This window comes from Poecilia latipinna, unplaced genomic scaffold (assembly GCF_001443285.1).
Source record: "Poecilia latipinna isolate Pla-1442-1.1 unplaced genomic scaffold, P_latipinna-1.0 Scaffold106, whole genome shotgun sequence".
NCBI lineage: Eukaryota > Metazoa > Chordata > Actinopteri > Cyprinodontiformes > Poeciliidae > Poecilia > Poecilia latipinna.
The window spans coordinates 42,661-55,249 of record NW_015112722.1 but is presented as its reverse complement, the minus strand read 5'-3'; the positions used below and the strand labels follow the sequence as shown (position 1 = coordinate 55,249).

General features: G+C 39.4%; 1 protein-coding gene across 11 annotated transcripts in view; it reads right to left on the bottom strand.

Moving 5' to 3' along the window:
- The window catches only part of atp8a2 (ATPase phospholipid transporting 8A2), a 61,192-nt gene that overhangs the window by 23,118 nt on the left and 25,485 nt on the right, over window positions 1-12,589 (bottom strand). For all 11 annotated transcript variants that reach the window (XR_001424376.1, XM_015027726.1, XM_015027728.1 and 8 more), the window contains 4 exons: window positions 12,188-12,327; window positions 10,863-11,001; window positions 9,572-9,636; window positions 279-451 (listed from right to left, as the gene is read on the bottom strand). Coding sequence is in view for 10 of the 11 variants with exons in the window: in XM_015027726.1 (XP_014883212.1) it covers window positions 279-451; window positions 9,572-9,636; window positions 10,863-11,001; window positions 12,188-12,327 (517 nt within the window). In the remaining variant the exon portion in view is untranslated. The remainder of the gene's footprint in view (window positions 1-278; window positions 452-9,571; window positions 9,637-10,862; window positions 11,002-12,187; window positions 12,328-12,589) is intronic.

The window sequence follows — 12,589 nt, the reverse complement described above, 5'->3', positions numbered from 1 at the left end:
AAAAAAAAAAAAAGTATGAAACCAATGATTTTGTAATAATAACAACAAAGGAACTCCCCAACAAACACATTCAATAAGTGAACTTCATTTGAAAGCATGGATTTGCACTTCTTACTTTTATGTCATCATAAACAGATTTTTAAAACCATTTTTCTTCACTTTTTGAGAAAAATCCCATTCAGTGATTTTGCTTTCAATCCTTCTTGACTTGTTTACATCAACATAAAAAAGGTTTTGCATGATAAATCCACAATAAATGATGAATGATTCCCCCCTACCGGCAACAGATTACAGCTTTGCAGGACAGCGCCAAGTCGAGGAAGGCCTGGCGGAGCTCGAAGGACAGAGCGTATTTGAGAGTTTGGCCATCGATGATCAGTGCAAGTTCGTTTTCTTTTCTCAGAGAGTCGCCCAGGGAGGAACAGTGGGTGGTGAGCGTGGCACGAGTGGCCTGAAGGAAGACAAATGCACAGAGGAAAAGATGCAAATTATAATTTTTAACATTACCAAGATCTCATCATAAGTCAGAAGAAAACAGATGCAAACCTTAATAAGATTACACCAGGAAATGCTGTTGGCATTAAAATGATAAATCTCTTGCCATAAATCTAAATCTTGCCACAAAAACTCTTTGTAAACTAAATCTGATTTAAAATGTTTCCTCCTTTCCTGCAGTGAGGCAGCAGATGTTTCAAACCACCACGTTTCTCTTTCCCATGTTTTCTTATGTGGACGCTGTTGTCTTACAAAGTGATGAAAATGCAAATCACGCACATCAAAACACACAAGCTGGCTTGCTGAAAGGTCAAAGCCACCAGCAGGTAAATCGAATCCATGTGTGCTTGGTTGTGCGGTCGGCTTTCATCTGGGGAAACAATTTGCTTCTGTGTACCCCGAAAAATAATTAAAAATGCCAATATAAAGTTCACAGTTCTTCCAACGTGCAGACGCTGCCAAGTCCTGAAGGTACGTTTAATCGGTACATAAAAACCTCAAATCCTTCCTTTAAACGCTGCAGCACATGACAGCAAGAGGAAAAAAAACAAGCAAAAAACAGAACCGAAGTTAAAAAAAAATGAGCTGAACCGGTGTAGATGGGTGAAATCCCGCCTTCACAAGTAGCAGCAAAAGGTACCTGTGCATGCGTGTCTGCGTGAGTGTTTGCGTGTGTGTGAATGCCAGGTCGCCTACAGCGCAGAGGTTTGGGGCTGTTTTGATTGAGATCTTGATAATGGAGGAACAGGGATTAATAGAGAAAACAAACATCCAGCGGAGGTGTAATGAACTCCATGTGGGGAAGCAGACACGCTATAAACCTGACCACCCCACACACACACACACACACACACACACACACACACACACACCTGAATTAGTTATATCCAGTGACTCAAATCCTTATTTACTTTGGAAGTCCCTTGGACTTCAAACGGACTTTAGCTGATTAAAGGGAAACCAAGATTTAAAAGATAAATTCAGGTTAAAATAAGTAAAATACTACCAGTCAAGCAGACAGTACAAGGAGGTTTTTATCCAATGAAAATGTTTGTTACATCAGCAAAAAAAACTTGGCAACCTAACCAGTTAAATTTTTTTGAGCACATGAGAACATTTAAAATGCATGTTCTCTCTAAAAACAATTGTTTACGACAGCACGAACAAAAATAATTGAGTGAACGGTCCCTTGCGAAAGAGGTTATTCCCGCTGAATTGGATTAATTCATTTTACTTATTCTTTAATGAAATGCAGCAGATTGCCTTCAGAAGCTTCCCACTTAGTAAACAGATACAATCAATATAGCAGTTCTATGAAGGAGTCAAAAACTTGCTAGAGGACATTATTGAACAAATCTGCACTGCACAAATCTGGACTCTTTGGAAGAGTAGCAAGGAGAAGTGAAGTGTTGAAAGGCAGACATACAGAATCCTTTTTGCAGTTTTCCCAGAACAAAACATAACTGAACTCTTTGGTTTATAAGAAAAACGTTGCATGGAGGAGAAAAACAACAACAACAACAACAAAATTACACCCCTGCACTTTGTACTGTCATGCTATGGGGACAGTTTTCTTCAGCATGGATGATGTAGCAAATATTCATTGGTTTGGATCAAAGCACATTCATGTACTAGAATGGCCAAGTCAAAGTCCAGATTTAATTACAAAATCAGTCTCTGTGATTTTTACGTTTTAATTTTGCTTTAAGAAGGTGCGGTGCACAAATGTTTTTTCTAGGTTTTACAAAAAATTAACTCAGGGAAGTTGAACATAAAAATATGGCAAACTTTTAGGATTTTTGTATTTATTTTCACAACCACGCATCTTTTCCTTCCACTTTAAAATTAAAAATGGTTTTATTTGTGTTAGTCTGTCAAATAAAATCTTTTTTTTAAAAAATGCACTGAAGTTTGTTGTTGAAACACCTTGGAAAAAAAAAGAAGAAAGAAAAACATCAAGACATTACACAGCAAACATTAATACAACATCAAATGTTAGAGAAACCAGCAACCCGCAGAGAGGTGACCCTCCTGCCCGCATAGCATGCAAAAGACATGAATGTATCAAACGCAACCATATGAACAAAGCAGCTGCTCTTCTTCCTGCCAAATAGCGACGCACACGTGCATGCCCTCCCTCCGCAAACTCACCTCACACACACACACACACACACAGGTCCCTTCTCTTCCCTAAAAAATTCCTCCCTCTTGTTTTCTCAGCCCGGGGGCTGTGTGTTTTTCCTTTGAATGCCGGAATTCCTGTTTGCCTTCACCTTTTTGCCCAAAACAAGGAAGAGGAAAATAAAAACATAATGAAAGGATTAAAGGTTATCAGATCTCTCAGACTCAAAACCTTGGTGCTGATGAGTACGTGTAGAGTGTGTGCTTTAGTTTTAAGGTCTTGCACACTTTCACGCCCAAAGTTTGGTCATGTTTAGCCATTAGTGAGTCCATCCCATCACATTTAATTCACTAATAAGTTGTGCTTTATAGCATGATAGCTGATCTGAATGCAGACACGAAGGCGCAGAAATGGTCTCCTGTAGCTGCCACTGGGCCCTAATGCTCCACTGTAACCTGTCGCAGCAGGTTCAGACAAAGCTTGAGCGGCAGTTACGATAACCCAGGATAATAACCAGGATAAACCTGCGGAGAGCTACGGGGATTTAAAGTGTAACTACAGTTTGAACAATGGCTGGCTTTTGCAACCGCACACCAAGTCCAGACCAACCCGACGAGAAAACTGTCTTAACATAAAGAATAGTTCACAATGGTCCACTACGGTCTGTTAGTACTTAAACAGAAACGCTGATGCAAGAAAGAGAAAAGGTCTCAGTCTTTCTCACGCCAAATTACCTTCTATTTCTGGAAACTATGTTGAAGAAGAAGAAAAAAAAAAGTCTTATTTTTTAATTGCAACAACAACAACATGACTGATCTCATTAGTAGACATTTCAGCTTCCAAACTAAATGTTTATGTTTCATATGCATCTGGTCTGGACGCAGGCGGAGAGTCTCGGGACCACAGACACAAACACTGAGGCACATCTAGCAGACAGCATTCACAGGCCAGACGGCATGGACGTTTTTTCAGGTTTATATCTGGGTCAGAAACTGGGTGGTGCATGGAGGCAAGCTGAGGCATCCCAGGTCAGACTGTGACTTCGTTTTAAAAGAAAGGGACAATAAAATTAAAACAACCAACCCAAACATATTTAATTAACAGGATATTTTGCTTATTTTCAGATCACATAAAAAGGTACAACTCTACGCAACATTTAAATGTTCATTTCTGAAGCGACCTTCCATTTTTAATCCATAGGGTTTAAAATGATACTGGTCTGTCCACACTTTGCAGATAGCTACGACTCTTCCAGGAAGGCTTTCTACAAGAATTAGAAGTGGGTCCATAGGAATTTTCTTCCAGAAGTGAAGTCTGAGATGAGAAGTCTCACTGCTGCTGCACTAGTTCATCCCAGAAAAGTATAGTCGGGCCTGCAACTTTCTCACCTCCTAAGGCAGGGGTGTCCAAGTCCAGTCCTCGAGAGCTACCATCCTGTAACTTTACGACGCATCCATGCTTCTGCACACGTGAATCAAATCAATGGCTCACTACCAGGTCTCTGCAGAGCTTAAAGGCGCTGATCAGGCAAACCTTAAACAGGATTTCATTCAACATAATGTTTTTTGCTTGCAGGTTGTGATAAAAAGTTGTCAACAACTTTATCTCTGAGCTTTCTATTGATTTCATAGCTTTCTGATGTTTGCCAATGCTCTACTTCATGGAAGAGTCAAGACTTCTGAAAGTTACAATGGATTCTATTTAGAGGTATCAGTGTAAAAGCAGGGTGGAAAGAAATGCACACCATTACGTTTCAGATTTGTGACTACAAAAATAACATGGAAAACTAACGTGCAGAATTTTTCTTCCACTATATTAAAACTTAAGTGTCTCTCACACACACACACACACAAAAAAAATAAAAAAATCATAAAATACATTGAAGCTTGTGCCTGTAACAGGACAAAGTGTGCAAAGATTGAAAGGGCTTGGAAACTTTTGCAAGGCCATGTATCTGTGAGCTGCTACAGAGACATGTGGAAAGACAGACATGGACTGGTGACCAGACAAGCATTGGAAAAAAAAAAACTGCAGAGTGAGAGGGGGGGAAGGCGGGTAAGGACACGCTCATTTTAGCAGTGCAGATTCTGTCACCGGTGAGATGCAATATACCGTTTAATTATCAGACGATGCATCTGTGCAAACAACCCACATCCTCTGCAGCCAGGGTCACACAGGAGGACTTCAGCCATGAGAACAGCGGCAGTTACAAGCTGGAGCACACACTGCAAAGCTCTGTGTGTGTGTGTGTGTGCACATAAAGAAGATGAATGAGCAGAAGAAAGGCAGTGTTTGTTTAAGGGTTGTACTGCGGGCAGCGTGACGAGCGCCTGGCGATTGTGGGAAAGTTTGATGGGACGTTTGTTCTACACGTTTATCATGCTGATCAGGAGGAACCAGTGCCACTTGGTCTTGGGTAAACAGTGGGTGAAGTTAAGCAGAGATGGGGAAACGCCAAGACGCAACCTGTGTCTGCTTCTGAGATTTCAAGTTTTAAACAACTTCAAGAGGAGCAGGGCGTAGATTTGTGCAGGTCTGTGTGTGGCGGCTGATCTGAAGGTGACAGGTGGCGCATGTCACGGCGTCGGCGCTCGCAAACCATTTACCCAGGAGGCATTGGTCTCGGGGTTTGTTTTGGTGAGGAGGAGCACCAAAAGGAGATTGTGTTACCCCTCGTTCATCGCCCTAAAACGGGCTGGTAAAAAAAAACAAAAACAAAAAAAAAAAAACACACACTCTACCTTTCCCCAGATTGTCAACAGCTCATGGATGGAGCCAAATAAACAGTCCCCACAGCTTTATTCACAAACCCATTCCTGTGTCTCCAAAAAGGATAAACACACATATACTGTTCCTGTTTTCTGCTCTTAAGTCTACCTTTTCCTGCCACAAAGCACCCAGGGTGTGTGGTCGCTTCCTGAGAATAAAGAGCATGCTGACAGATGTGGAGGTAGCAGCGTGAGGAGGAGGATCACACACCAGACAGCACACCGATTAACAAAAGTTATTGCATTAACTTTTGTTAATGCAGTAATGTCAGCTATAATAATATTTTGGATGCCATGCATAAAAACGTGTTTTTCCAGCGGTACATTTCGCCACAGTGATGAACTTCTACTGGACAAAACCAAAGCAAGAAAAAATCTGTAATCTCAAGTTGATGATGTTCAAGCCTATATCCAACAGGCTAAATTAAAACAAGTGTTCTCTCAGGAAACACAAGTGCAAAGAAAATATTAGAGATTATCCTTCAAATTGTAAGATTTTACAAATTTGTTTTTTTAATACATGTTCTTATTATATTTTTTGGTGTTGAAAAATATGAGACATAACAGTAGAGGTGTGTAGAAAACATGCCTCACATTGTCACAGTATATGATGATCACAGAAATGGATAAAAACGGTGACAAATCATTTGTTTCCCTTTGCTGGTGAGTTTGTTTGCATCATTTCAAACTTTTAGTTCAAGTGAAGATGAAAACTTAGATTCATTTATTTGGAATAAGTATATTTGTATGTTCAATTCATGACACAAAACGTTCCGATAGCAATAGACTAGAATTAGAGTTGTGCCTTTGGTGGTGTTCTTCAGATTTGACTTGTTTATTAAATTAGCTTATTTAAGTCAGCATTAGGTAGGGCTTAATGTATTTAATAATAAAATTAGCTTCGAATAATGTAAAGGTGGACGTAAATCTTAATCCTGAGACATATTAGCAAATCTCTTACTTTGTTTGCAATAATGATTTGCCCAATCAGGAGAATATTTCCTCCTTCTGACTAATTTTCACTTTAGCTTAATTTAACATAGCCTGCTGAAGATACAGACAAATCTGTGAAGTCCAATTTAATAATGAAGTCAAAATCCATCCACAAAAGAAAAATAAGAACAGTGGGCTTCAGACGTGCTTTTTCCTTGATCTTTTAAAGAAGAAGAAGAAGAAGAAGAAGAAGAAGAAGAAAAAAAAAAAGCACTGACACACGCACACAAGTCCAAAACATCACCAGCGGAGCTACAGTGCCTGATACAAATGGGAGCAAAAGGTCAACCTCGAAGAGAGATTTTGATAAGCAGCTTCTGTTTTCACTCATGTGCAGGTTCGACCTTCAAGCAGGCCCACATGCGTACAGAAAGCGGACCTCATGTGAGTTATTTTAAGTGAACGGCAGACAAGTGTTAAGCTGAGGATGGCATGGCTTTCATCTGCATCACGCACATCAAGAGCTCTCTGAAGTCATCCTGATAGACTGGAGGGATTAACACCACATGCATGTTTCTTCTGCTGCAGTTTAAAGCTACAATTTCTAAGAAATCTTTCCAGCTTCCTCACGTCAAAACGTAAAAGATTAATGCAAAGTCCACTCAAAGCACACCACTGAGGTCTCATCCGACTGTTCATCTCAAATTTCCTGCTGCTTTGGGTAAAATACATCCAAGAAAAAAAAACAAAACGCCTCACCTTCTCAGTTCAATGAAACTTCCCACAGACCTCTGTTTATGCCGCCTCATCGGCAGACAGCACCATTTATCCTGCTTCATATAAAGTCACTCAGGCATTCAGGATTTTTCTTCTTATGTATGAAAACATTTTTCTTTGCGAAAGATTAGAGTGTTTTCCCTGCGCACATGTACGCGCAAAACATACTTAGACCTTTTCTCATGAGCAGTCGGGGCCAGTAATCTCTGTTGAGTGTGGCAAAAATAAAGAACAGGGGAAAAAAATACTTGCAATCCACCGTCTATTTGAGTGAATTTGACCCCCTTCACATCGACTATTAACCACACAGCAAACGTCAAACTAACCACACATAGACTTCTAGAAAAAAAAAATTCAAAATAAAAACAAGCAATAATTTGATTGATCAGATTAGAGCACTAACTGTGTTAGCTGTCACCCGTTTAGCATAAAGTGTAGGTCTAAACCTAATACATGCACTCTGTTCTAACTCAATTTACTCAGCTTTTAAGTGGCTCTGCATGCCATCTGGATTCACAATGTCTGGAAACCTCAAGAGTTTGCCTTGGAGCATCACTTTGATAAAGTGAGAAATCTCACAAGTGCTCCATTTATCTGTCACAATGCAAACATTTTAAAGTGATGGTGAGTACCAGTGTGCATTTAAATGTGTAATTATGAACAAATTAAAGTCTTTTTACACCGCTCTCAAATTAGGTCCCCTGTTAGCCATATAAAGGGCTCACGCTGACCATGCGCCACAGTAACGCAATTATTCTACGAGCTAGCAGTCCAGGACGCCCACCAACTGAGAGGCTGAAGCAAGAAAGTTACAAACCAAGCATAGATCTCCACTTTTTTTTTTTTTTGCTTTATGACACACTTTGGACCCACAAACTGATATCCATGCACAGAATAATGCTTTAGTATATAAGAAAAGCTGCAACCTAATTTTTATGACTAAACAACAACACAATGTCCACAACAGGAAATTTACAAAAGCATATTACATTTTTAAAAGCAGCGACCCAATCATTGTACTTTGACTTTCAGAGACTTCCTGCTCTCCTGCCCACGTCAAATGATCAGATAGATTCTATTGGACTAAATAAACTTTTACTTCAGCCAAAAAAACCACAATTTACCAAACTGTTAAGATAATACATGACCCACTTTATAAGCATGTTTACTCTCAATTAAACCGCATTAACAGTAGCCAATATATTGCCTTGATTTATTCTAGCTGCTTTTTTTAACCCCTTTACCAAAACAATTTATTATGTAATTTTTTTTCAGTATTGCATATTTTCCAGATACATGGTGCAATTTAGTTGTTATAAAATGGCTTTAAATAAACATAACTTAAAAGAAATGAAATTGGGCCTCTGTCTCTTTAAGAAGCTCCTGCTCTTTCTCATACTCCACCTTTAAAACATTGCCACAACAAATGGTGGTGATAGTGTTGTGCATTATGCCGTTTACAACTGCTTTATGGGAATAGGCGGTGCTTTGTGAGAGCAACGGGAGATTCAAGAATTTTTTCAAACATGCATGAAAGAATCGAGGCAACACTCCAGGTATGTTTTTTGATGAGGGAACAACAATACAACATGAAGTAGAGTTCAAAACAAGTCAATTTTACATATTACAGCCCCTTTAAAAGGTTCTGAAAAACTAAACACCTGAACCACACTTTGGGAACCGCTGTCTTACACTACTTTTACTTTATTACACGATTAAATTAGAGAGCACTAGATAAACTGGAGTGTCCAACAACCACGCACTACTCTGGAAATGAGCAGTTTGTTCTCAACAGAGCCGTTTATGGACTATTTATTGTTGTAACCACTTAGGCATATAATGATTTTAGCTAGTCTGTCCAGCAGTTTGTTCCTTAATAGATCCAATAGTAAAAGCTCCTCAAGCAATGACTCATTTTGTTCCCAGTGTGGACGGGATGACAGGCCTGTAGAACGAGTCAGCTCAAGTACATCAGCTTAAGGATAAAAAGTAAGTTGTGTTTATATTCTTAAAAGCTCTGGAGCTGAACGTTTCTGCAGCCAACATCTTATTAAACGAAAGGCAAACAAGTGAAATTTTTAACCCATGAAACATGAATGCAAGGAAAACATAGATTAACTTAAGAAGGAAGATTCAATCTCAACAAGAAAAGCTCTTATACTTGAATGGTAACCCTAAAAAAAATAAACAATATTCATGACTGGACAAAAAGTGTGATATTTTACTGATCATCATCCAATTCACCAAAGGGGACATCAGAGACTTTAATTGCTTCCACCTGGAAACATACAGAGCCCCACCCACCAATCCGACTGCAGACCACACCCCAGTTCTCACGGTAACCTGGTTAAAACACCCCACCACACAACTTCCTCCCTTGGGAGCATGGGAAAAAAAAAAAAAAATCCCCCAGTGCTGAACAAAATGATGCAGGCACAGGAGGCTGCCAGGAAGAAGAGGAGGAAGTTTTACTCACATCAAGAGAGTCCTCGTTGACAATGATGAGGGACATGCCGTGTGTCACCAGGCGACAGGAGTAACCTGAGAAAACAATACACCAGAGGGGAGAGAGTGGAGGATGGGAGAGAGATTGGGTTTACTCAAAAACAAAAAAGGCCGTCACTCAAACCTGCTCAATCTCTGACCAAATGACAGCGTAATAATCTGATGTCACGGTAAAAAGAAAGTACAACGTCTTGAAATTGTAGAATTTTATGTCGAGACGCGCAGAAAAATCAGAGGTGGCCCCAACTGCTGACTTCCAACTTCAAAATCAAACCTTTATCTGATCAGTGAATGTGGCATACTAAATGCTAAACGGTCAGAAAACACAACCTGAAAGTGTTAGTCGTTTGCATCTCATATAGGTTGTTAAACTAAAGGGGGATTTTTAGAATCATGTCCACAAAACTGAAGGTGTACAATATGCACAATACTATGTTTACTCTGTTAATATGAACCATTAGAACGGATTTGGCCAACTTTTGATGCACTTGATATGCATGGACGCCATTTTGGATCCTAAACTCAAAACTGTTTGATAAGCTCAGACTTTCTTAATCAGAATATGTGTTGAATTTTTTTTTTTTTTTTAAGTCTTTTGAGTACAAAGAGGACGCACCTTTAGAGTGCAGGATTCAATCAGGAGGAGAATATGTTTGAATAAGAGGCACTAAATCGGAGCACCGAAGCACTAAAGCAAAGCATTTGTGCAAGAAAGGTTGTTTTAACTTAACAGAGCAGCACAATAAAGTGAAATTAAGGAATCACACTTATAAACGGAAAACTTGTTTTTGTAAGAATATTTTCTCATAGAGTTTTTATTTTGCCCCAGGTCTGTCAGACCGTCCCAAAGTATTAGAAACCGGTTTAGAGCAATATTGATTTAGGCTTTCTTACGGTTTTTAAAAGTAACTTGTCACTTTTTCATTCATATTCAGTGCACTATTTGACCATTTTTAGATAAATGTTTATTTTGTTTAAGCCAGCAAATTCTGAAATTCAAGGAAAAGCAAAATGTTCCTAAATTCACTACAGAAACTAATGTAGCCAACTTTCAGATATTTTTTTCCAACCCTGAATAGGCCTTTCTGGCCTCCACTTGTCCATTCATCAAATTTCTTTAGCAGGTCAGACACAAGCAAACAGCAAATCAGCAAAAAAAAAAAAAAAAAAAAAAAAAGAGCTACGATTTTTTAAAACGTCTGGCTTCTTGGAATGAGTTTAGTTTTTTTTCACCGTGTCTTTATTTAATCATTTTCTCTCACCTATGTTAATGGCCGTCTCTTGCTTGTCTCCTGTGAGCACCCAGATCTTGATCCCGGCCCTCATCAACGTGGCGATCGTGTCTGGGACGCCGGCCTGGAGGCGATCCTCTATGGCTGTGGCTCCAAGCAGCATTAAGTTCTGTTGGCAAAACACACAGAGCCAGAGGTAATTCTAGGAAAATGAACCCGTAATGGTGTAAAAAAAAAAAAAAAAGTTAACGAGGTTATAAGAAATCATATTAGGACAGACTTCAGCCAGACATCAGGTCCCTGTAAATGTGGACGATTCTAACAACACTACACATGACTAATTTGAGGATGAAAGCGATGCCAGACAGTTCAACTTTGAGTTGAAAAACCATCTAGCCAAGAGGTAACTCATTACTCTTTCCCATGCTAGCTTAAATTTGTTCAATGTTTAAATGCTTGTGTGCCCTCATTAGACACCCACACAGACACACAACTTAACACGACTGTGTTGTTGACTCCGGTTTTATGGGGCTTTTGGCACGCCAGTGCAGGTAATTGCCCTTGTGGTCTCCCAGTCAGAGGTTTCCTCCTCCTCCTGCTTCCTCTTTTTTTTTTTTTTTCTCCTCACATACTTTTCTCACCTCAGCTCTCTCTGCCAAATCAGTTGGCTTTTAAACCTATTAGTTCTCCTGTTTGGTTTTTAACCAGATAGTGTCCTCTTTGAGACAGACGTGAAACGCACTGCTGCATCATAAAGCAAAACATACACGATGAAGAAATGGAAACACTTAAAAATGTTTAATCTGTGCATTACATTAAAGGTGCAACAAATCAGTAGATCCACTCTGCCACCTGCTGGCAACCAAACTCCACAGTCCATAAATGCTTTGAAATACAAGTCTTACCCAAGGTGAAAACATTTCAATACAACGTTTTCCGAGTCCTTTTTACATTTTGGATTGTTATAATCACAAAGTTTAATGTATTTTTAGTAGAATTTTTAATGTGACAGACCTGAGGTGGTCAACTCTAACTCAAGAGCCATTATTAACCTGGAACATTTAGATGCATCCCTCCTCCATCGTACCCAAATCAAATTAATAGCTTGCTAGCATGCCTCTGCAGAGCTTATTTACAGGCTGATGAGGGAATTTAACAATTTTCTTCAGGCATGTTGGAGGAGATTCATCCAGAAGTTACAGTGCGATAAAAAAAAACATCTTGGTGCAAAACATGCTGCAGCAAGCACAGATGTAGCCAATTTAATGCTTAAGCAGTTATAATGCAAGATTTGCAGAACGACACTAGTGGGAGATCAACAGCATTCAAACACAATAGATTAAACTTGTTAATACCTTTTCCAGTAGTTCGTAACACTCTTCTAGTTTCTGAGTGCGGTCTTTAAGTTCAGTGCTGACACGATTGTATTCTTTCAACCACTCCTGATAGGCGCCTTCCTCCAGGTCCACATAGGCAAAACAGAGCGTCCTCAGACCTGAAGGAGCAAAACAAGGAGAGGCTGATGAAAAATACACTAAGGGTAGATAAAACTGCTTCTGTTTTCAGGTGAAGTTGATAAAACACTTGGTGTGTTTTTGTGCATTCAAAAGCACAAAAGATTTTAATCCAGGTTCAAATCTGATTTATGAGATGAGGGGGGAGATTTGGACTGAATAATTGGTTCTAAAGCTGTATTCCTGAATTTGTGCAATCACTGAAAGTAAAAGCCAAATAGCAAATTTACAGCAGGAACATTG